This window comes from Strongylocentrotus purpuratus, unplaced genomic scaffold (genome assembly GCF_000002235.5).
Source record: "Strongylocentrotus purpuratus isolate Spur 01 unplaced genomic scaffold, Spur_5.0 spur5_scaffold_3, whole genome shotgun sequence".
Lineage (NCBI taxonomy): Eukaryota > Metazoa > Echinodermata > Echinoidea > Camarodonta > Strongylocentrotidae > Strongylocentrotus > Strongylocentrotus purpuratus.
Window position 1 is genome coordinate 33,065,142 of NW_022145609.1, and position 26,538 is coordinate 33,091,679.

Genomic DNA, 26,538 nt, shown 5'->3' on the forward strand with positions numbered 1-26,538 from the left:
TATAAGCATTTTCTCTTGTGGCTCTAGCATACTATAGCTAGGACACTTTTGAGCCGCAGATTTGCGGATGAAATCTACGGGCTAACGGCTTACTCGACACGTACCATATCATTTACCGTATAGGACAATTACCCCCGGAAAACTACCCCCACGACAATGACCCCCAGAAATTTACCCCCCCCCCCCCACCCCCAGGACATCCAATGAAGTTAAAGGTAAAGACCAGTATTGGAAACGCCCCAATTTCAAAAAATGAAATGGAAGCTCTCATTACCAATCATGTCAAAGAATATGTTTTGACTAATACATGATGATACAAAATTTGCCGGGAAACCGCCTACTAATTCATATATTTGGTAAATTTGTTTCTCTCATGGTCTGTGAGAGATATAGGGTAGTCCTATATACATCTTTCTGTGTATAGTGCTTGTAACTTTACGAAGAATGGGCCAAATTTCTTATCATTTTGATGATTCCAGAACCTTGCAGATGCTAGATGCTAGATGATCAACCTTTTCTGATCGATTCCACAACGTTTCTTTCACAATGCAATCGCATGACCATAACTGGTCTTTACCTTTAATGAACCATCCCGAGGACAAGGCCTCCCCCCCCCCCTTGTTCACTAAAGATGAAGTTTACCCTGTATTCATTAGTTTCAATGAAAGCAGAACTTTTTTCGAGGGGGGGGTGGCCTTGGGGGATGATTGTCCAATGGGGTATAATTTTTCAAGGGGTATTTGTCCAAGAAGGTTATTTTATTAAAAAGAGCGGTATTTGTCATCGGGGGGGGGGGGGCTATAAGTGTCCAGGGGGAGGGGTAATTTTGCGGGGTAGTTATCCTAGCTAGCGCGGGGGTTAATTTTACGAGGGTAATTGTCCCTCTGGTGTCTGGCCGGGGTGCATGCTCAGGGGTTATTGTCCTAGAACCATTATTTTCTTCATGTTTAACTGATATTTTGGCTCGCCCAGGTCGAGCCACACAACCCCACCAACAACATTTGAGTAAACGTCAGTCATCCTTGTTAACGCTGTGTTTCTATTTTCAATATCAAATTTCATTTGAATTTCACTTTATTTCATTTTTCTACTATACTATATACCGTCCTTGTTTTCACGAAGTGACGGTAGTGAGGAAAATCGTAACGCAAAGTGAATGCAATTTTTTTTCACTACCGTCACTTCGTGAAAACAGCGATTACTGTACGATGGGGCAGTGGTGTATTTAGGGGGCCGGGCCCCTCCTCTGCCAAAAACAGGTAAATTTAACCCTTTTTGAAGAAAAAAAAAAGAAGACGGGTCCCCTCCCACTGGCTCAAAGGGGGGTGGTGTTACGTAAATAAGCGGGGGGGGGGGGGGGGGGGTAAGGAGCACATTTGTGTTCCTTTCCCAAATTGTGAGAATCAGCTAGCAGGCGAATAAGTGGGGGAGGGGGAGGTAAGAGCACTATTTTTTTTCTTTGCTCAACTGGGGGTGTGGGGGGGGGGGGTGTTGAGTAAAAAAACAACAACATAGTGCTCACTACCCTACCCCCCCCCCTCCCCCCTCAAGCCGTAGTTAAATACCTAAAATCCCTTAGCAGTAAAGGAGTAAAGGTGGTTCGTAATTTTTAACCAAAAAGAACATACAAAATAATAAAACCTGAATTGAATCACACATTAATTATATTCCATTTAAAGAAAAGGAGATCCAACAGGAATTAAATTTTCTATACATTCCGCATGCCCCTATAAATGGATGTATTTATAATAGCGATACGCGCATATCCTGGAATAAAGTTGTGAGAAAATTACCGTAGTTCACTTCAAACAAATGAAATACAAATCCGAGATAGTTTTGAAGAGAACTCAAGAGAACTCGATCTCTCAACGATTTTTTTATTTCATTTTTAAAGGTATTATTTATAATAAAAGGGGTGATCAATAATGTTCCCGATATGTTTACTCTAGATTTAATTTCTATCGGGAATCCCATCCGACCTCCCAATCCCAGAAACCCTAACAACGCCAATGTAACGTTTTCTCACCCCCTAGCTCATCATGACGTGCACCCTACCCCCATCTCGATCCTCCCACTCTCCCGGCCATCCCCTACATGTATGTTTTCCGGGGTTTTCTCCGTTCTTTTTAGCCTCTTAGGCGGATTCATCAGACCCAATTTCTCGCGTATCTCGAGAGTTCTTTGATGAATTAACTGATCGACTGACGACTCAACGACACGACAGAGCCCAAACAGAGTGTATTGGTTGGTCTTATTTCCGCAAGAAATATGAATTTTACAATAAAAGGCATATCCTTTCGATTACAAGAAGCATGTGAAAGGTATAGTTCTTAGCTTTGTACATGGGATGTGCGCAGAAAGCAGTCTGGATACCTGAATAATTCGTTTCTATTATCGACTTGTGGAAACCGCTCAGTGAACAGGGAAGAGCCAGAGCGGGAATTGTCTGACTTCTACGCCAGAAGGTGCGGCTTGTGCCCACCACCATCACACTGAGGGGATGTCGCAGAAAATGACAGGCCGCAAAGTGAAAGGTTTTCCATGTTTGACGAACACACGGAAAGCAGTTCGACCGTCTTTCAATGTTACACAAAGGCTTCGTATGCGAGAGGTATAACTTCTATTTATGATTTTGTTTGATGAGAAGGAGACTAGGAGAGTTAAGCATGTGTAAAATTCAAAAGTTAGATCTAGAATCTAACTGTTAGATCTAGAAAGCCATCTTGATCTTTCAAAATTCTTTGTCATGTTTTTCAAATTGTTTATCGTTAATGAATAATGTTATTGTAGAAGTGGGAATAGAATTATGATTTATGTAGGCCTAAGGTCTAGCTTCAAGGACCAGGGGCGTAGCCAAAGGGGGGGGGGCGGTGGGGGCAGTCGCCCCCCCCCCCCCAAAAAAAAAAGAGAAAGAAGAAAGAAAGAGGACGTAGGAAGAAAAAGGTACAACGAAGAGTCTTCTTTCTCTAATAATTTAATGAAACGTCCAAGCTTTCGCGCGGGAGGGGGGGAAACTGAATTCAGATAAGGATTAAGAGCCGAGAACGGTACAACGTACTTGTAGTTGTATCGTCTTCTTTCTCTAATAATCTAATGAAACATCAGAGCTTCCGTGCTACGCAGAGAAAGGGGAACTTGATTCAGACAAGGATTAAGAGTCGAGAACAGTACAACGAATCGTCTTTTCTCTTATAATTTTTAATGAAACGTCAAAAGAAACTGAATTTAGACAAGGATTAAGAGTCGAGAACGGTCCAGTGAATCGTTTTCTTTCTCTAATAATTTGATGAAACGTCACTCCCCCTCCCTGCACCCCCCCCCCCCCCTAGGGAGTGTGCTTTGCACGCTCTGTAATTGATTCGCATGCTGCCTTCGCGTGCTCACTACTGCCCCCCCCCCCCCTGAAATGAAATTCTGGCTACGCGCTAACTCTGGGAAGCTCCGATGCCGAATGCGTCGGAGCTTCGGGTGGTGCATCGAAAAACATTCTAACAGCAGGTTGGGCGACATTATCTCAAAATATGCAAGGGGAGTAATTACAATTTTTACTTACTAGGTTGCTCGACTCCTCTGGGCATCTATCCAGCAACTTGAAATTATAATTTGAAGAAGTCTTTGATGGGAAAAAGGGGGTGATTCTTCGTCCTACCCCAACGATTCTTCCATGTTGTATCGTCTGCTCAACATGGCGAAAAGAAAGTACGCATGCGCGGTAGTGCATACTTTCTCTTGATTTTTCACTTGATTTTGACATTTTCTGTGTTTATTGCACCAAAATAACTACATATAAATTTTCTTCCAGTGTAGATTTTACACAGGAATTGTACTAATTATTTCACTTCAGTATAAAATTATGATTGATTATTTTATGGAATAAAAAGGTGTTAAAAATGCCACATCTGGGGCTTCTGGGCCTTAAAAAAGCCCTAAAATCCACTAGCTTCCGGGGGCTTTGCTCCCTGGACCCCACCCGAAATCGGCTCGATCGCTTCACTCCCTCGCAACACAGTCACCAAACATACAGGTTGGCACTTCAACCTGACAACCTCAATAAATTTTTGTTTTGGCACTTCTGATAAACTAGTTGATAAGGCCTGGTCTAGATCTTCTGTTAAGTCTCAATTTTCCATTCCTTACAAGTTTAATACAGTAAGAGTTAGTTTTTATTTTCCCCACGGCCAAGCATAATTTTGAGACAAGACTCCTTCTTGTAGTTGTACATGTATGAACGGTATTGATCTTTGATTAACATATCATTTATTTGCAAATGTTGATTAACTTGGCAACTTTAAATATTTAATTGATCCCCCCCTCCCCCCCCCCCCCCTGTTACACCCACAAATGTAATAACGCCCACAAATGTAATAACACTTTACCCACAAATGTAATAACACCCACAAATGTAATAACACTTTACCCACAAATGTAATAACACTTTACCCACAAATGTAATAATTTCACCCACAAATCGTCATTGTTTTCACGAAGTGACGGTAGTGAAGAAAAATTGCATTCACTTTGCGTTACGATTTTCCTTACTACCGTCACTTCGTGAAAACAAGGACGAAATGTAATAACCACTTTACCCACAAATGTAATAATTTTGAATCACCCATAAGGCCACAAATGTAATAATGACTTTACCCACAAATATAATGAATTTGAAGGGATATTTTGTCAAAACTAAAACCCTGTAATAAAGCATGGGTATAGTGCGCAGTCTTTACTCCAGACCCGGTTATTTCAAAAATTTAAAACATCTTCAAAACTAAGACCCCATAATCCTTTTCCTGTGGAATAACATGAGAATCGAGCGTAGTCTTTCCTCCAGACCCGGTTATTCAAAAGTAAAAAAAAAAAAAAAATTTTAAACTAAGACCCCACCATCTTCCAAACTAAGACCCGGTAATAAAGCGTGGGTTAAGAGCGTAGTTTTTCTTCCAGACCCGGTTATTTCAAAACTTTTAAAAAATCTTCAAAACTAAGACCCCATCATCTTATTCCTGTGGAAGAACATTTTTTTTAACGTAGTCTTTTCTCCAGACCCGGTTATTCAAAAGTTAAAAAAAAAAAAAAACAACAACAAAAAAAAAACTTTTAAACTAAGACCCCTCCATCTTCCAAATTAAGACCCGGTAATAAAGCGTGTGTGTGTGTGTAAAGCATGGGATTAGAGCGTAGTCTTTACTTCAGACTCGGTGATAAAAAATTTTTTTTTTTAAATCTTCAAACTAAGACCTCACCATCTCATTCCTTGAGATCAGTTCTCTGTATTTTTTCCATTTCATGTCAAATACTTTTGTGGGCTTCTAATCATCTAGTTTATGCTAAATTACATGTAAATATCCCTGTGACTTTATTCTTGAAGAGTATGAGTCTTCTTTATTATAAACAGGTAATTTCTGAAGTACTGTATGTTGTAGACCTATGTGCTAATGCAAAATTTGATCTGACTTGTAAACAAATTTTATTGATTTATGTCATTATGCAGAAGTAATAATAAATGAAATAAAAAGTACAGATAGCTTTATAATTTATAGATAAATGAATACCAGTAGTAGATCTGTGTCCTAACGTTAGGCTATGCCACATTGTGTATCTCGAAACATGACAAAAATAATGTCTTCTCTTTTGCCTTTGTATTATTTAAATTCCCCTGGGATAAGTCATTTACATGTATGTGACCTCTGTAATTGATACATTTAACTTTATATTACATGTATACCTCCTTTTCAGCTGAGGGGATGTTTACAGCCAACCAGACAAACTTACCCAGTATGCCGGTCCCTCTTTGGCAAGATACCTGGGCGTCTTGGCATCCCACTCAAGGCTATCATCGACGATCACTTTCTAACTGAGGAAGGGTGAGTGAAATACTTTTAAGGGATTGGGTAACTTTATCTCAGATTCTGACAAAAAATCCTGGATTTAGCTCATGAACCTTTAAGTCAGTCAGAAACCCCATGACTTTTACAAATTGATCGCCTGTCTGATAATCAAGATATTTATGATTGGAAATAGAAATTTAAATTTATTTTTATGCCTCCGCCACCGAAGGTGGTGCCGGAGGCATCATGTTTTCGGGTTGTCCGTCCGTACGTCCGTACGTCGTACCGTACGTCCGTCCCGTTTGACCGTTATCACAATATCTCAAGAACCATTTAAGATTTAAACTTAAGACTCGGGAATAGTATTTATCACCATAGGAAGACGATCTGATTAGATTTTGGAGTACGTAGGTCAAAGGTCACAGGTCACAGAGGTCAACTTATGAAATTCCTTGTATTGAGTTTGTTAGCGCGATATCTCAAGAACCATTTGAGATTTAAACTTCAAACTTAAGGATAGTATGTATCACCATAGGAAGACGATCTGATTAGATTTTGGAGCACGTATGTCAAAGGTCAAGTGTCACAGAGGTCAACTTATCAAATTCCATACATTGAGATTGTTATCATGATATCTCAAGAACCACTGGAAATTTAAACTTCAAACTTAGTGATAGTGTGTATCACTATTGGAAAACAATCTGATTACATTTTGGAGCACGTAGGTCAAAGGTCAAGGGTCATAGAGGTCAACTTAAGAAATTCCATACATTGAGATTGTTATCATGATATCTCAAGAACCACTGGAGATGTAAAAACTTCAAACTTAAGGATAGTATGTATCACCATACAAAGACGATCTGATTAGATTTTGGAGCACGTAGGTCAAAGGTCAAGGGTCACAGAGGTCAACTTATGAAATTCCATACATTGAGATTGTTATCATAATATCTCAAGAACCACTGGAGATTTAAACTTCAAACTTAATGATAGTGTGTATCACCATAGGAAGACAATCTGATTAGATTTTGGAGCACGTAGGTCAAAGGTCAAGGGTCACAGAGGTCAACTTATGGAATTCCATACATTGAGATCGTTATCGCGATATCTCAAGAACCACTGGAGAATTTTCACTTCAAACTTAATGATAGTATGTATCACCATATCATAATATCTCAAGAACCACTGGAGATTTAAACTTCAAACTTAATGATAGTGTGTATCACCATAGGAAGACAATCTGATTAGATTTTGGAGCACGTAGGTCAAAGGTCAAGGGTCACAGAGGTCAACTTATGAAATTCCATACATTGAGATCGTTATCGCGATATCTCAAGAACCACTGGAGAATTTTCACTTCAAACTTAATGATAGTATGTATCACCATATCATAATATCTCAAGAACCACTGGAGATTTCAACTTCAAACTTAATGATAGTGTGTATCACCATAGGAAGACAATCTGATTAGATTTTGGAGCACGTAGGTCAAAGGTCAAGGGTCACAGAGGTCAACTTATGAAATTCCATACATTGAGATTGTTATGATATCTCAAGAACCACTGGAGATTTAAACTCCAAACTTGTTTAAATTGCTCTATGGCGGAGGCATCATTTTCGACTGCGCGCAGTCAAAATTCCATCTAGTTCTAACAGTTTTCATATACACTACAGTCTGTTGGGGAAAATGAGTATGATTAAACCGGTCACTCAAAGGTTTTTAAACTTTTTACTTTTTTATGGCACTTAATGATCATTTTGAAGAGCAATTTTTTTTAAGGCTTCAATATTACACCATATCACAGCCACTGATGAACATGTAGGGCCATGCATCTCAGATTTAACATTGTTAAACGATGTCTTTAAAGAACTAATATGCTTTCAAGGAATTACGTTGATATCCAAATTCACAGCCTTTTTACTTTTTTCTTTCTTTCAGTAGTACCTGTACATGAATAAATGCAGGAAAAGAGGCCTTTACCCCCTCTGTATATGATGTATATGAATCATTTCAACCCTAACACATTTTTCTAATTTGATTTGACAAGTTAAACTAATTTTTAGCCTTCCGGTATTGCCATACATGTATTCTCTTTGCCATAGCTTCCACTACTCTGTCATTTTTATATTCATTAGTGACATTGCTCTTGTGCTTTGCAGGCATGTTTTCTTGGGGTTCAGCAAAGATGGTAACTTTGTACTCTCCTACACACTCAATGTGGACACCGATGATCACACAGCATTTCCTGTGTACATCTATCAGCTCCACTGGTGGAGATTCAATCACTACCAAGCCATGGAAAAGGTTTGCGACTCTCCCATTAGGCAACTTTATTCAGTCTAGCAAAATGGAGTGGGAATGTGTGTATGTGTAATTGATTTTTTTACAGACATGTATCAATCAGATATGATTATTAACGTCTGGGGACCGACTTTTAACGTCACCATCCGAAAGATGTGACTCAGTTTCGAACCTGCGTCCTCAGCTGAATCAGTTTGTAACTTCCATTATCAGCTGGATTACAGGCGCACACAACAACGCCCCGTTTAACATAAATACATGGCTTTTTAAGCAAAGGATCATGTAAAGTGGACATGTAATAATAATAGCTATACTAACATGTATATTGGGCACACATCCATCCAGGACATGCAAGAGGTGTCAACAAAGGAGTTTGTATTACCCTGACCTTATCCTAGCTGCCCTAAGGTGCTGGAAATACTCAAGTAATTAATGACTAACAGATAACCAGCTACTTGCGCCCTCTATGTAGCAAACAATGCATAAGCGGTGACTATTGGTCCCCCATGATCTCCTTTTTCTTATGTTAATTGAGAGCTGATTTGATGAGATAACCACCTGTCAGTGACCATGCAGGGATGTCTAATCACTCATGGCCAAACTAGTGCAGGTAGGCTTTAGATATACCTGGATGAAGAATGGCAAATTTATGTAGATCAATGTCTTGCCAAATGAGATAACGGTAAGTGCGTGGAGCTGGGGCTTTAAACTGTTAACAATTTGATCCATAGTCTATCAATATATCTACTAGATGACAACAACTTATAGCCTTGTGTAGGATATTTCTAACCCCCCCCCCCCCCCCCAGGCAGACAACAGAGTCAAATTACTATATTACTAGCAAGACCCGCGAAAATCCGCGGGATCCTAGAGGGGGGCGGGGGGTGTAAATAGATATATAGAGACTGTCTAAATTAAAACCACCAAGAACTTTATTTGCCATTCAGGCCATTAAGAAATATACATGTTAAGCGTCCCCGCCCGCTTCCTTTTTGGGGGCCGCCTCCTATTTTTTTTTTTTTTTTTTTTTTTGAAAAGTTTTTTTTTTTTTTTTTTTTTTTTTTTTTTTTTTTTTTGAAGAAAAAAAAACATGAAAAGCACTGCTAAAATGTATTTCTGTTTTTAAAAAAGAAAAAAAAAAAAATTGTCGGCCGCCATCTTGAAAAATAGCCCGAATGTCAGGAAAAATGTACGGAGCCGCCATTTTGAAAGAAAATAAAAAGAAAAAAAAAGGGCCTCCTCCTTCCCATTTTTCGAAAAAAACAGGAAGCTAAACATGTTTTTTTTTAAATTTGGCCTTATATAAAAATAAAATAAAACGATCCAACTGTACCGGTAGTTATTCTTTAAGCCACTGGAACTGCGTAGAGTTCCGTAATGTGGCGTACCGACTACGCAGAAATTAGGCTGCGTATTAATGGGAAAATAGTCCCTGCGTAGGTTATGCATAGGCTGGCGAAAAAAATTAAACAGGTTGAATTGTTTTCGTTCATCTTGCGTACCCCTTTCCGTCCCTCAGCATATAGTAACGTAGGCCAGCGTAGTTGTTACGCAACACTACGCAACTCTACGTATTGACCCCACGCCAATTAGTGACCCGCAAGTGTCACAAATAAAGTATTAAAAATATGCTCATCTGACCCTATGCGCCTAAAACCCCCGAGCTTTCGGGGGTTTATGGCCCCTTGAAACCCGTGGACCCCACGCCTATATTATATATACACTCAACTCGCTGCGATCTGATTTCCCCCCCCCCCCCCCCAACTTTGAAGAACGTAACCCCCGAGCTTTTGTGGGTTTATGGCCCCTTGAAACCCGTGGACCCCACGCCTATATTATATATACACTCAACTCAGGACCCGCGGAAATCCGCGGGATTCTAGATGGGGTGCGCAGGCAAAAAATTAAGTTTTTCATTTCGGGGGCTCCATTTCAAATTTTAGGGAAATTTTCGGGGGCTCTTTTTTCTGGGGCTACTTTTTCATTAATTCATATAAGGATAGGACTACACTTTGTTGAGATTTGTTAAGTAGGCTAAGGTTTCATTCTTCCTACTTCATAATTGCCTATTTAAAAAAAAAAACATTTTTCTAGTTCAATAACTAAGTTTTCATGCATTGATTTGATGCAAGAACTGTAACATAATAGACCCCAGATTGTGATTATTTCTGACCATGAATTTCGATAATCATTTTTCAAAGTAAAATTTTCACAGGAAAATCAGACAGTCTAGACATTAGTAATACTTTTACTAATTCTAAGCTCAGGTTTCGTAAATCTATTCACGAAACTATATTGAAATCGCGGCAATAATCATGCAAACCAACAGATAACAATTTCAAAGTGTCAAATCTCTTCGACTCGAGCTCAGCTCAGCTGAACTCACACACACACACTACAGCGTAACTCCATTTAGCTCGAACACCGGCGCCGCAGGCGTCGGACGCCTGCGGTGCGCGGTTCCGATGTTGGAGCTTTCCGGAGTTACACTGCACTGTGTGTAATGTATGTATGTGTACGTAGACTGAAGGCAGCTAATTGCGACTGAACTGTCAGTCCGATGGTTTTCTTGTGAAAACTTTCCTTTAGAAAATGATAATCAAAATGTAGTATAAATGGCCGTAGCAATCACAAAATAAGCTTTGATTTCATACCTCCATATACGAAAACTATATACAAATCGCGGCAATCATGATGGAAATAGGTCTCTAAGTTTGGACGTCGACGGGAATTAGCCCCGTGTATGATCTCTTGGGCTTTTGCAGCTAGTACAAAGCACACCCTATAGCACGATGGCTTTCTCGTGGGTAATCCCGCCCTCTGCATAGAGCATTTAATACGCAACATAATGTGAGTTGCTCGTCGTCTGTCGAGTGTCTCTTTGATACAATGTTGAATATCCATGAGGTATCTCTGTCGTCACGCATATCCTGCATTATGCATGTCGCGTCTGTTTTCGCCCTGGACGTCGACACGGAGGAGGACCTCGGGCGGAGTATAGCCAATTCCACAGAGTAGACTCTCCCGCGGACGATGGCACCGGGCACAGGTACCCCGAGGGGAGGGTTCAGGAGGAGATAGCCGCACCAACTTGGGTCGGCGATCTCATTAAAAAACAATAGAATACAAAGGCTCGCCGAGACGTCGCGCCCCCCGCGGAGCCTTAGCGTATTATTATTATAGAAGTGCATGTCTAATGTAGCTTCAATGTACCTACATGAAGATCCAGATAGGTAAGAAAGTTAGCCCGATTTGATCATCTTTTTTATATCATAATGAAATAAAGAATTTAAAAAGAATTGAAATGAGAATGTCGTTACCAATATTGTATTGTTTGCCATAAAGTCTTGGACTGATGCAGTGATGTCTTTTTTTAAAAGTGATTGAGCCTTTAATTACGGACAAACATTCTGTCTGTAATATGGTCCCCATTCTTACTCTTAACCTCCTTTTTTGTAAGGCATCATGTCTAAAGTATTTTTACAAAGAATTCTTCTTTGAAATACATGTGTGGTTCTTAGCAAACAATTCTCTTCTTAATCCTTGTATGACATTGGAGTTTTCTATGATTTCTTTCTTTGTAAGGTTTCTGAAGTCGGACTCTTTGGTGAGGAAGAAATTCAACAAGATCTGTACATCGCCATCTGCAGTTGGCCAAGTGACAGTACTAAGGTTATGGTGTATGGTTGGTAAGTCATGAAGCAGCGCTGTGGGGGTGGGGAGGGGGGGGGGGGGGTCGCAACAGGGGCAATGGCCTAGCACATTTAGCAGCTCCAGCAATAATACTAAAAAGAAGGATAATAATGGGTTCTTGTATAGCGCTCATGTCTGTCAGACTTGACACTCCTGTCACTCCACAAGTATTACCCCGGCTTTAGCATGGCTGCTCTTTTGGCGCTGTAGCATTTTCAGGAATTAAAACCTGCCAGGTTCCTGTTTACCTCACCTGGGTCGAGTGAGGCAGATAAAGGTGAATGTCTTGCCGAAGGACATCACTGATGTAGCAGGCACGCGAACCCCATACCTTGTGGCTCACAGTCAGGACACCTGTCCACAAGACATCATCTAGGGTTTTTGAGCTCCCGTCAAACTTTGTGCATGTTATATTGTTTTATGTTGATTTAACAAATAAAATGATACTAAAATGATAATGCATTGTAGTCCAACTAATAAGAAAAAAAAAGAATAAGAGGAGGCACGATAGCTCAGTCGGTAGAGCAGTGGTCTCGTAATCCGGTGACCCCGGTTCGAAACCAAGACGATGCGCTAGTGCCCCCTCGTAAGGCATTAATCCTCATTACCAGGTCCCTCGGAGAGGACCTAAAGCCGTCGGCCGTCTGGTTGCTTACTTACAAGCATTTATGCTTTCTTAGCAGTCAGGTAAAATAACCCCCACCACCACCTAACTTTACCTCTCATTCTCATTCCAAATTTTTTCTACTCCAGTTCTACCTCATCAAAGCCACTCTTAGATGAGGAGAAGCAGCTATGTTATGTAACCATTACAGCAGTGCCATCTACGGAGCCATGTCCCAACTGCCTTCACCTCAAGTACACATCCGACATGGCCACAGGTCTCTCCTCAGGTAATGTTAATTTAAAAGCCATTAAGCCTGCACTAGCATCACAAATGTTAGCCACTAAAACTTTCAATTGTCCAGAATGTCTTTATCGGAAAGAAGGCTTCTAATAAAGCACAGATGTGAGAAGCTTTTGGATGCCTGAATAAACACTAAACATACATTTTTAGAAGCTTTTGGATGGCTAAATAAACACTAAGCATACATTTTTAGAAGAAATAGTTTACTGGCTGGACTACAATGAATTTGCAAAGTAAACTCGGGATTTTGTCAAGAGGGGGCAATTCAAAGGCTTTAATAACTGAAAGATTTTGTGGTACATGTGATATTACTTATTTGCTTCATGCCTGTTCCTGTTAATGTTTTACCTCAGGTTTCAACCCAGGTTGGTTGCCTCCAGAATTCCAGGAGGAGCTTCCTACTCCTGCAGCACCTACGTGTTTGAAGCATGGCTTCGCTGTCCACACGAAGTATGAACTTGCCCCACCCTTTCCGTCCTTCTCCCCGAAACACAGCCTTTCTAAGGACGGGGTCACAGTACTTAACACAGGTTACTCCATCATAGCCCTTGCAGTCAGCTTGGGCAAAGGATCACCTTGCAGCAGCCTCTACTCTCCAGGCAACAGCTCAGCCAGGTCCTTCGCGACGCGTGCTTCCGATGTCGGCTCGATGCGCGGCGGGGGCAGCCGCTGCAGGGACTGGTTGCACTCCTCCTCCACTAACTCTCAGGGATTTGCTCCAGTAGACGAGCGCAACGGCTCGGACAGGAGACACGACATCAGTACAGTGCCTATTTATTCGCCGTCTTCCACCGCCATTACTGACTTCTGTAACTTTGGTATCAATGAGGAGAGCTCTAACTCGGAAGACCTTCTCCTGGGCATACGTCTTGCGAGTGGTCTTCAGGCTCCTCGAAGCTCATCACCTTCAGTCATCAGTTCAAGAGACTTTCTGGACATCCTCGATGAGGAGGAATTTGAAGGAGCAGACCTCTGTGAGTTTGCAAAACAAACCAAAGTACTTCAAGGACATTCAGGAAAAAGCCCGTTCAGTCCTTCCTCTCAGGAACCTAACGCAAGAACAGTCGACCTCTCGGCTACACAAGAAACGGACTGTGACAGTACATCATCGGCCGATGTCGACACCACCGACGGCAGCAGACTACCAAAGACCACTGTGCCACACAAGGATGGCACACATTCCAAAGTTTCAGACTCGTGCAGTGTACGGTTATCCGTTGCGCAGGGTGCATCTAACAGAACTCTTGTGGCTTCACCTGACCAGGAAGCCGCCTCTACTTCATCTGAAAGGCTTGTCTCTCCTAGTGACCATACCAAAACTGTGCAATCCAAGAGTGCTTCTAATCCTTCAGAGATTTGCATCACCTTAACCTCGTCCTCTACGACGGCAATCCCGAAGATGGGCAATCCCAACCCTCTGCAGGGAAGTCCTAGACATGTCCCTCACTCCTGTAGTTTGGACCCAGAATCCAGGTACTGTACATCTACATTTTGGTAGTTATTGGCACATGCTTACCCATTACCTGCTCATGTAACAAATCTCAAGAAAGGTTCTAAAAACAATTTTATTTGTATTAAAAATAATTTTGTGCAGTTTCAGAAATATCTATTATAGAGGCACAATTTGGTTATCTGATGTGAAATTAGTCTTAAACAATACCAGTAATAAGTTTGAGAAATGGATACTGTTGTAAACTAGGGAAAAGAGGGAAAGGAAATTATCCTTAAAAATGCAAAGCGACACTCAGAAAATGATAATCATGATTTGTATTTCAACATTCAGTCCTGTCATGAAACATTCAGCATCAGAAGGACATACAGAATTTACGTCAGATGCATTTGTCTGGGCAACAATCTGTTAGTATCTTACTTGTTTTGCGACACTGTTTTACCCACCATATCATCTCAAGAACCCAAAGGGGAACATAAGTTTTGTTATAAAACTTGTTAGCCATAACAAGTTACAATGATTGGACAAACTACGAAAGTTGTTGCATTTGATTGACTGTGAGTAAAGTCATAGGATTGTGACAGTAATACCTTCCTTGAAACATGAACCTCATTTGATTTGATTAATTTATTCTCTGATTTCACAATAAAAAACATGATATATACAGAACATTTACAACATAATATAAATAGACATTTAGAACAGACATAATATACAATGTAAAAAAGATAAAAAAGAAGAAGACAATAATGAAGTCGGAAGGACACCCAGTTCAGTCAAGTCATGGAGACAAGACTGTTCTTCCATGGGGTCCAAGATGATTGTTATAATATTCAATATATATCGTGTAGTGAGGAACACATGACTAGAAAGCAAAATTACATTCTTGATAGAGCAACGTCGATCTGGCGCTGCTCAGTGGCTGCCGGGCTCACGATCAATTGGGCAAAAAGAATTTCTGTTTCAGTTTAACTTAATAAAACTTGGAGTGGACTGTAAAAGATTATTATTATTATTATTATTATTATTATTATTATTATTATCTTTTCGTCATCAGGTATCATCACCAGATTGCAGAGAGTAGCTCTAAGCACATGGCAGGTCTGTATGATGCACATCCAGGATGCCATGGGCTCTCACCTCGTAGTCTAGAGAGTGAGGACTTCAGCCCTTCGACTAGTAACTGCCCTACACCAAGCAGATGGAGCCAAAACCCAGTATGTCGGTAAGACTCGGGGATTGCTCCATTTTTCTAGTATTTAAAAAAAATAGGGTATTCATATGCAATCATTATTCATGCCATAGGAAGAAGAATGGTTATGGAACAAAATGTAGATTCATTCTTGTCAAAAGTTAAGGGGACTAAACATTCCATTTTTCCAGGTAATAAAACAAATTAAGAAATTGATGGCAAATCCTGATATTGAAGTCTCACCCCCCCCCCCCATAACAAAAAGTATTATCACCCCTGCCCATTTCAGTAAAGTTTGTTGTATATTGTACTGATAATAATTTATTGAATACTATTGATGATTAGTTGTGGAGCTCCATAGATATAATACATTAATTGTATTTACAATCAATTGTCAACCCATTGGAGTACAAAACAATTTTCCATGACACGCAAGTTTTATAGTTCTGATCCCGAACTATGTATTCAATAGGTTAACTTTATTCCTGGGAGGGCATAGAGGGTTTTGAAGTTACATCTATGTTTATTTGATAAGAAGTAGTTATCATTCATTTTGTATTTTGGGGGCCAGAAGGGTACTAGATGGCATCATTTTGCGCAGAGTTAATGCCATTCAAGTTTAAGAACACATTGATGATTTTATTTGTTCAAAGATTTGTTATCTTTCATTATAATGCTTTAGCACTTAAATTTTTTTTTAATGTAAAAAAGTTACATGATACTGTATTATTTAATTGTATTAATGTAAATACAAAACAAACAAGTTTTACATTCATATGTATTAACAAACTAAAAAGAAAAATCTTGCCAGAGAATGAAACTATGCTCGACTAGCACTTGTGCTTACTTCTAGTTTCCATTAACAACTACACCTAAATATTAGTAATACATATATTTACGTGTATATCTTTTGTTCATTTAATAGTATGCAGAGCTATGTCTAAATATCGTTTTAAAACCATTACTGTTCAATCAACATTACTCTTATGTTATGTATACATGAATCGGTATTATTCTTTGCGTTGTATGATTGTTCATAATATAATGTACTGTCATTATTGTGATGTGTTGTTGTTAATAAATTCAAATTTTAGCTCCAAACAGATAATATTCTGATCTCTGACTTGCATCTCTCTCTTCCATTGTGGTACAGGCACAGCCGTCTGCCCTGTGATAACTGGAGCTCCTGCAGCTCCATCTCCTTCCATCGCCTGAACGAGGTCAACGACAAGGACGAGATCGGAAGCGAGATTGACCACACCTGCCCATACCACCATGGTATCTTTGACCACTACTCCCAGGTCAGCGGCCGCAGCACCATCAGAGAATGCACCTGCAAGCTCCAGAGGTTCACCTACTCCGTCCGTCGCTACATGGAGCGGTTGTTCCCGATAGAGGAACCGATAGAAAGTGATAGTAAGTTAGAAACGAGAATCATGAATCGCACATAGATGCTGTAGCGTTTTCACCATTATGTTGCTTACAATTCACATTGCTGTACCAATACTTTTATTGCCAAAACTATGGAAATGTATGGTAATGGTACAGCTTCATTAATTATTTCCAAAGCACTTTGAAAAAGCTGTGATAAGCACTAACATTAAATTATTGTCATTATTTTGTAATCTACTTCATGAGTTGGAAGAGAAGTGGATTTTCTCAGGCATTCTGTATAAATTTCATCCTGTTGCTCTGATCTGAAATATTGAATAGGTAGTATGAGTCAATCATCTCAATAGACGAATAGTAATTATGAATAAAATGTTTTGGAATGATACTTGCCACTATTTATAGGAAATTAGTGGTTTGTCTACCAACCCCCCTACTTGATATGTAAGGAGTTTATGCTTTGTGATACACACCTTTTCTGGGAGACAAAATCATAGTAACTGGTTAATGGTGTTTGTGTGTTAAGGCTGTGATACAACAATGTCATCGTAAGTTATGATAACGAATGTCTCTGTTATTTGTTCTCTTCTTGTGACAGGCTTTGAATACCATAGTATGCTACCATTGACCGTGGTGGGGTCCAACAACATGAGAATGTTACCGGCCAATAGAAGTCTTCCTCAAGAAGTAAGTTCAGGGGGACGTTTCACAAAACTTGTCATCAGTGACAAATGACATTTTTTGTTATAAGCTACTGAAATCCTTGCTTCTGATTGGTTATCAGCAGATTTGTCACTGACTTTCTGTCATTTGTCATTGAAAAATGGTTTTGTGAAACGGGTCCTGCTCCAAAACAAAATTGGAGGAAATGATGATGATGGTAGTGATCATCGTGATGTTGGTGGTTTGATGATGATGGGATAGTAGATTATTTTTATGGTGATAATGAGTGTGATGGTCATGATGATGATGGTCATGAGTTTGACGATGATTGTGGTGGGATGGAGAAGATGATAATAATTATTATGTAATTGATGATGATCATGATGATGATGAAGGGTGGTGGTGGTGGTAGTGCAGGTGGGGATGATGGGGATGATGATTGTTTTGCTATTTTATTGCAATGTGTACTTTTCTATGTTTCCTATGTTGAGGTCAACACCATGATAAAGATTTAGAACTTGAAACTTTTCACATCAATCCGAAAGTGACAAAGACCTGCATGGTTCATAGTTTAAAAACTTTTTTGTTTTCTCCTCAGGGTCCATTCGTGGAGGTAAAGCAGCTGACAATGGATGCAGAGCATTACATGTGTGAAGCAATCCGTACAGTAGCGCCGTGGGGCCGACGGTACATCGCATTTACAGACTATGATATGCAAGTACTAGATGTAAGTAAGATCTAAGGCTGACCAGATGATAGTAATAGTCACATAATCCTTTCATATGCTATAGTATCCTTCTTTGCATGCCATATTCAATGAATGGTTACATTTTAAGGTTTTTATTTTTGTTAGCAATAATTTAGATACTCGCAGGGATTGTAGACCCCTCACTACCAAAATCAGTCAATAGTGTCTAAACTGAAAAATAAATTTACTTGCATGTTTTTTAATTATCAGAGTGTCACTCCTGTTTAAGCTATGACAACTGGAAAACTTTAATCACACATGAGGCATAATCTTTTAGTGTTCTTCAAGTTTGTTCTAATAAATTAAATGAAGGTTGCTGAGCTATCTATGGTTGAAAGCTGCAGCTTTAAGAGCTAAAACAAACATCATGGACATTCTTCAAGTGCTCTTCAAGTTTTGTTATTGAAATAAAAGTTAAACATTTCAGGTGTCTGAGAAGGTGTCTTTTAACATAGTCAAAGACCAAAGCTTTTCAATATTCTAATGATATTATGAGTAGGCTCCTCATCCACCTTAAATCTTCAGGTGTGTGCTGATTCCTGCAACGTTGTTGTGATGATCAAGTGCCTTGTGCGTGCCTGGCCTGAGCCCAAGAAACCCAAAGATGTCTTTGAGTTTGAAGATGACCCCGCCAAGTGAGTACCTCATCTTTGCTCTCGGGCTCAGGCTATTGTTGTAAATCATATTCACCAGTCATTATCAGTGTGTTGGCTCAGTCAGTAGAGCATCCGCCTCACATCCGGGAGGTCATGGGTTCTAACCCCAGCCGCGTCATACCAAAATACGTTAAAAGACGGGAGTTGCCGTTTGGCGTTCAATAATAAGGGATAGAGCAACATCGATCTGGCGCTGCTCAGTGGCTGCCGGGCTCATGATCAATTAGGCAAAAAGCATTTCCATTTTCGGTTTAATAAAATTTGGAGTGGACTTTAAAAGATTATTATTATCATTATTATTAAAGATGATGAAGAAGATTAGATAAAGCAGCTGTTGTGAGCATAGGGCCTTGCTGTTGTTACGAAGCACCGTACATGAAGTAGCCGTTCAAATGAACTTGATTTTGTAAACAAGCTTGCCAAACAAGGCTCCTGCAAGCTTAGGAAAAATCTTACACTGAAAGATCACATACTTGTAGTTTGGTCAAGCTGTAGTTGACCTGTGTCATACAGCTTAGTTTGAAAGAATTTTAGATATATTTTATTTTGTAATACTTGATATCAACTGCAGGGATACCAGTATTCAGGATTTTGCTTGATTTAATTGTTTATTTTCTATGAATTTTGTTTCCACAGTGACACTCCACAGATGTACCAGACTGGATTCAAGTTTGCATGGAATCTCAAAACAGGTATGGTTATCCCTCATTCTTTTCATCAAAAATATGTTTTATTTTAGTACCGTGCACTTGCCCACATAGGGAAGTACCTAGATTTATTAAAGAGAAGGTTGAGTTCTGGGAAGAGGTGAAAAATAATTTGTGAGCATTATCATTGTTATTATGCAAGTGTGGAAGAACATCAGATAAAACATGCTCTCTGAAAAGCATGGCTCTTCAAATGCCTTCATATTCTAAATATGGCATGTAACATCGTAAAAATCGGGACAGATTTTTACGCCACATGTTCGTGTAGTCCCATATACATCTTTACTAAGACTTGGCCAAATTTCTTATCATTTTGATAATTCCAGAACCTTGCAATACACACAAATACTTATATGCTAGATGATGGCCTTTTTCTGAACGATTCCACACCGTTTCTTTCACAATGCAATCACATGACCAGAACTCAACTTCATCTTTAAACAAACGGGTTAACGTATACCAAATTTTTTGCATTTTAACCACTAATTACCCCCAACTCTTTTAGTTCAGTACCAGACATTTAAAGTAGAGTCCTGCAGGGGTTCGTCCAAGCTCAGCTTTCTGTCCTTGCAGGGCAATCTGTCAGAGAATAGGGAGGACATGTACCACTACATACCATCATGTGATGATATTTACCCTCATTTATTACTCTTCCTCATTACCTCCTTCTGTTTAGGTAAGTACAAGACCTTTGAGGTGGAGTCCCTGCAGGGGTTCTAACAAGCCCAGCTTTGCACGGTGTGCTGTCCTTGCTGGGTACTCTGGCAGAGAATAGGGAGGAGATGTACCATTACTTACCATCATGTGATGTTATTTACCCTCATTTATTACTCTTCCTCATTACCTCCTTCTGTTTAGGTAAGTACAAGACATTTGAGGTGGAGTCCCTGCAGGAGTTTGACCAAGCTCAGCTGTTGAAGGTGTGGAATCCTGGCAGAGCTCTTTGTCAAAGGATACAGAGGAGATGGGCCATCCCTCAAGCACACACCAAGGGCGTACACGTACTCACCAATGAGGCGGTCTTCAAGAGTAAGTCTAACCTCTGTAATACCCCTTTCATACATGCAAGAGGCGTAGCAGGAAAAGCTGAATCATATGTTCTCTTTTCTTATCCCATATTTTCAGTGTATTGTATCCTTGAAATGTTAAATTAATTTTAAAAACAGTAATATATATATAGGAACAACTTTGGACAAAGACATACTGAATAGAAGTGTTTTGTCCTGCTCTCTTCTGGCTAATAATCAAAGAGAACTAAATTCAAATAATATAAATGAAAAGAAAAAGGGAACAGTTCACAATTCTTTTTTTTTTTCCAATCTTTTTTCAATGCTTGGCTTTTCTTGCATGTTGTTATGATTAGTAAGATTGCAAGCTTCAAGAGGTATTCAAAGCCATTCTTTGATCACTCATCATCTCTGTAGACATTTATAGACAATCAGTCAATTTTTAGTTCACTTCTGAAGTCAGGTACAGTCTTATTGGAGAAATAGTCATGTTGATGCATTTATCTTTCATGTGTTTAAATGCATACAGCTAAATTGTATCTTTAATGAAAATCATTTCTTGTCTTGTTTTGTAGATCGTTCTCTGACCAAGCTCCTGGATCCTCTGCATTATGTTGCTATTGTGCTGACCTGAAGTGATTCCGTGTGTCAGACGTCCTCTGCCGTGCTTTTGGAGAGTTCTAAGAGAACATGCAGGAGGATCTTCAGGAGTTTTAATGAGTGGTGAAGGGGGTCTTGCAAGCCCAGGACAGTCTTCAGGAGGATCTTCAGATTTTCTGAGGGGCGTTTCAAAAAACTTTTCATCAGTGACAAATGATATTTGTTGTCATAAGCTACTGAAATCCTTGCTTCTGATTGGTTATCAGCAGATTTGTCACTGATTTTAGTCATTTGTCATTGAAAAAAAGGATTTGTGAAATGGGTCCCAGGACTGACTTCTAGAGGATCTTCAGTAGACTTATTATGAGCTTTTTAGGGGGATCTTCAGGGCAGTCTTCAGGAAGATCTATAGGAGTGTTTCATGGCCGTCCTCGGGACTCTCCTCAAGCCCAAAGATCTTCACAATCAAGTTCTTGGAGTTACCGGAATTGCTCACTAGGATTGAAGTACATTGTATATTCAGCTTTTTCCCAGCTAGATGACCACATTCACTCTTACTAAATAAAAGTCCTCTCGATACGCCTGCCATATTTTTTGGTGTCCAGGGGGGTGTTTCACAAAGCTTGTCATCAGTGACAATTGACAGTTGTTGTTATAGGCTACTGAAATCCTTGCTTCTGATTGGTTATCAGCAGATTTGTCACTGATATTTGACATTTGTCATTGAAAAAAGGCTTTGTGAAAGGGGTCCCATTAGCCATATGAGCATTAAAGCACTCAACACTGCATTCTTACTTGAGTGTGAGGACAAATCAATGTCAGGAAGTGATCCTTTTAGCATCCAGTTAGAATGCTGCCTCATGGTAGTCAGGAGTCCAGTTGGGGGTACATTAGTCAAAGATGGAAAGATCATTGAATGTGGCCGTCATTAGAAGTAAAATTCTGTTTTCTGCAATGAATCGCAAATCTATTGTTAAGGTCAAGCAGCTGTGTTTTACTAAGGTGTACTCTACCATAAAATGATTGTCGTGTGAGAACTATAAAGAATACCATTTGGACATTTCAATTATGCATAACCCCAAACATGTCATTGAGCCTGTGTGTTTGTTTGATAAGGCAACTGAATTTGCAGTGTTTTCTTTTCTTTTCTTTTCTTCTTGATTATAAGCAATTTCTATCTTGATCATCTGCATGAAATTTTGAGAATGGAAATCTTCAATTCTGAAATTCTACATAACTAAATGTTGTGTTAATTTTTTTCTTCAAAGCAGACATGCTGTGGCTGTAAATGTATAATGTAGATGTGTCCGTTACTAATCTCTAATTATATTGATGGTCCTTATTTTTACTTTTTGCCCCAAGGGAAGGGAATAAAGGTTACATCACATAATTGGAATTGATAATTATAACATTCATTTAAATGTATATTGCTTGACATTTACATGTACAAGTCAAGATCATTTTAACATTGACAAGATACAAGATATCAATGTCAGCCCCACTGTAGTTCTGTGCTTGATGCCTACTAGTGGCAAAGTGTTGCTATATGAAACTGGGAAAAAAAGGATTTATGAATACAGGTACTAGTAGTACTTGGATGAATATTATTTTTTGAATTTGCTAATGTCCAATCTTAGAATCAGTAAAGTAATTGTATTCATATTTGTCCATGTAAGATTGCTTTTGAAAGCAACAAGATTTGACACTTGTTTAAAATTGTTTGAATTTGAATGAATTTGAATGATTTGAATTATATAAATATATAGTTATTTATTAACAGACTTCTTTTGCTATATCCTTGCACATTTTTTACTACACCATTAATATTGGGTGAGTTAATCCTTCATACTAACTTATTCTGGCTCAAATCGATTGATCTCTGATTTCCAAGAGAGCCATTGCCATACATCCCTACTGCACATTGCACCACAGCCCTTAGTTTCTCTGTTTGTGAATGGTCGGGTCAGTTGCAGGGTTCCACTACTCCACCAATTTAAGATTTGTGGGGCATATAAAGCGTTGATCTACGTCTGTTTGTTTCTGTATTTATGGTGTACAGTGAAAGTCTTAATCATTCATACCCCTACCAAGTTTTGTGATTATTTTTTTTTAAAGTGTGAAATATTGTTTCAAACATCTTAAAGTATTCAACAAAGGCCCTAAATAAACCCCAAAACATCAAATTTTACAAGGGGTATGAATAATTGACTTGTTAACTGTTTGTAAGGAGATACATGACCATGTGGCTTTTTAATAATAATTTTTTTACAAAAACTAATTTTGTTTTGCTAACTATGGTATGCCATCTGCTGAGAGCTTGCAGAGCTTAACTCTATGTAAAGCACAAGCCACTGACCTAGAGGCTGTTCACACCGGCAGAGATAGTGCGCGCTAGACCGTGCTATCTCTGTGGTTTGGAAGGTACAACGTCGTTTTGGTCCGCTCAACAGCGAGCCACGGCGCGCCAAAACGGCGTGCCACTGGAGCACCTCTTGGGGGTGGTCCACGAGAGATAGCGCGGTCTAGCGCGTGCTAAAAAAAAGGGGGTGCTACGTTAGACCACGCTATCTCATTACGGTGTGAACAGCCTCTTGGACATCATCTTTGAATCATGTGAACATTACAGTGACATATGATGTATTCTAAATATGATTTTTATGGGCAACTTATACAATAGAGTATTGAAATCGCCTTGAGGTTATTTCTTGTTATTTGGAAGTCTTTGTGAGTCTTATGCTGTTTAATGAGGCCAGTAAAAGTATTCTGTTAGATAAGTCATTTTGTAAGATAAAGAGGTAACAATTCAGAGTGTGTAATTTATACACAGTGCTGAATTTAACGTCTTTTTATAGTTTTAATATTACGTGAATATTGTAGAATGAATGTTACATTTTTTTTATAGTGATTACTAAGTAATTAATTTTCCTCTATGCTAGGTGCATATTTCCTGTCTTACGTTTTTAGCCAATGATCATAAGGAACATAAGATACTTTTGAGTAGTCTGGACTAGCTTGGATGCAAAAATTAATTTAAAGCTAAAGCCCCTTCACACCAGGCAATGCATAGTGTTGCGTACCAACTATGCATACGCTGCCCTACCCTGCCCTACGCTGGCCTAAGTAACTATTTACTATACGCTGAGGGACGCAAAGGGGTACGCGAGATGGACGCACTAGACGCAGAAATTACGCATTTTTGTACGCAAGTCTATGCAACACTACGCAACTCTACGCAGATCCCTTGTGAAAGGGGCTTAAAGGTAAAGGCCAGTTTTGGAAACGCCCCCCTCTCAAAAAATGAAATGGAAGCTCTTATTACCAATCATGGGAAAGAATATTTTTGACTAATACGTGATCACACAAATTTTGCCGAGAAACCGCCTACTAATTGATATATTTGGTATTTTATTATATCTATTTGGACCTGATAGATATAACGCATGTGTCGTGCACGTGTGCGTAGTCCCATATACATCTTTCTTTGTACAGTGCTTGTAACTTTACCAAGACTGGGCCAAATTTCTTATCATTTTGATGATTCCAGAACCTTGCAGTACACACCAAGACTTATATGCTAGATGATCAACCTTTTCTGATCGATTCCACAACGTCTCTTTCACAATGCAATCGCATGACCAGAACTGGTCTCTATCTTTAAGACTTTCAAGAGATCTACTCCAGGGCAATTTTAATATGCCATTGTATTGCCTACAGAAATTGTGTTTGGATTATGTAATAAGTCATTGTATTGTTTGCACATGTCACTAGGTGACACACAAGGCTATTGAAATTGCCTCAGGTTGCATTTTAGAAAGTCTTACAATTGTGTCATGTAAGCTATAGGTGTAAATGTGTTGTCTGACATTTTCAGCCAATGCCTTCAATGAGAAAATGGAATATGTAGTGGCGTATATCAGATAATAATGCACTGAGTTCAATGCATATCTTTCACACATAGCATGATGTCATCTGTCAAGGGTCACGATGGTATTAGCTCATATACTTTAACACAGAGTCAACAGCCTTGCGGCTTCACACATAGTTTGTGCTCAATTCACAGCACCTGGGCATTAATACCCAAAGGCATTTAATGTGTTTTTATTACAAGTCTTGTCATATTATAGGCTGGTGGATGGTATATGGCTCTCAGCAATTTGCCCTCCAATGTGGTTTCAAAAAGGAAATGAAGATATCAATGAAAATTGATGTATCATATTCACAAAAGGTAATTCAATTCAATTTCAATTTTTCAATTCAATTTTTTCAATTTCAATTCAATTCAATTTCAATTTTTCAATCAATGAAAATATAGTTGGAAAATTGATATTTTTAATTTACACTAATATCAAAACTATTTATGAAAGGGAATATTTTGTATGACAATTTGTAATTTTGATTGTCTTTTAAAGAGTCAGAAGGATATTAACCCGTTGACTACTGAATTATCTAATTCCCATAGGCTTAACACAGGGACCACCAGGTTCCAGTAAGCAATGGGTTAATTTTGTCTTTTTGTCTTTGAGTTATGTTATTTATAGTTTGTGAGTTAATGACCATCTGGCTCTCAACAGACTACCCTCCAGTGTGATGTAAAGAAGGAGAACGTCAGCAAGTAATTTATAAAAAGATTTGATTAGGAAATTTAATTCTTATTGTCTGTCGTTTGCAGAAAAAAAATGTTGTTTTTGAATATCCCTGATGTTGATGTTTTTGACAATAAAGTTATTCACTTGATATTCACCCATATATTCAGTTTCTAATATCTTTTTTTTTATGGTGCTGTGCTCCTTGTATTTGCTAGTGTTGTTCCTTATTGATTGTATTATGGGTGGAAGTGTTGATGCTAGATGTGTACTCACTGATAAGATATTATAACTTACGGAAGGACTTTTGAAAAAGGAATGAAATGAACCCTTTCGGACTCGATATTGCACCCCTAAATCATGACTGTATTCGGGATTGTCCGAAAGAAGATGGATTTGCGCCTTGAACATTATTCCGCGAATCCTTCATACCTTTCCAGACTCACTTAGAGGGACAGCGGATAAGATAGACCGAAACCGAAATTGACACATCTTCTTCCCATTGGGTTTTCCCAGGCCTTATCTATCCCTTCCCCCTTCCCCCTGTCCCCTCTCCCTTTTTGTGTTCTAAGTAGAGGGGAGAGCAATCGCTCAGGCCTCATGGATCCGCCTTTGCCTAAAAATTGCTGGTAAAAGTTTGTCTTGCTTAATTGCTGTGACGGGGAACGAACGCGTCACCTTCCTTTCCCACGTGAAGATTGCTGTCCCTCGGAGAGGAGCTAAAGCCGTCGGTCCTCTGGTTGCTTACTAACAAGCATTTATGCTTTTTTAATGGCAGGTAAAATAACCACCACTACCACCTTCAAGAGGGAC

General features: G+C 39.2%; 1 protein-coding gene across 1 annotated transcript; it reads left to right on the forward strand.

Annotated features, from left to right (window-relative positions):
* Positions 1-2,198: 2,198 nt before the first annotated feature.
* Positions 2,199-21,404, forward strand: LOC100890190. Its single transcript, XM_030996198.1, has 14 exons — positions 2,199-2,611; positions 5,737-5,864; positions 7,989-8,133; positions 11,716-11,819; positions 12,577-12,716; positions 13,084-14,203; positions 15,238-15,405; positions 16,526-16,788; positions 17,360-17,448; positions 18,023-18,151; positions 18,698-18,807; positions 19,465-19,520; positions 20,394-20,564; positions 21,118-21,404. Exons 1-14 carry the CDS (start codon positions 2,501-2,503, stop codon positions 21,174-21,176), a joined length of 2,793 nt encoding a protein of 930 aa, XP_030852058.1. The 5' UTR covers positions 2,199-2,500; the 3' UTR covers positions 21,177-21,404.
* Positions 21,405-26,538: the final 5,134 nt, after the last annotated feature.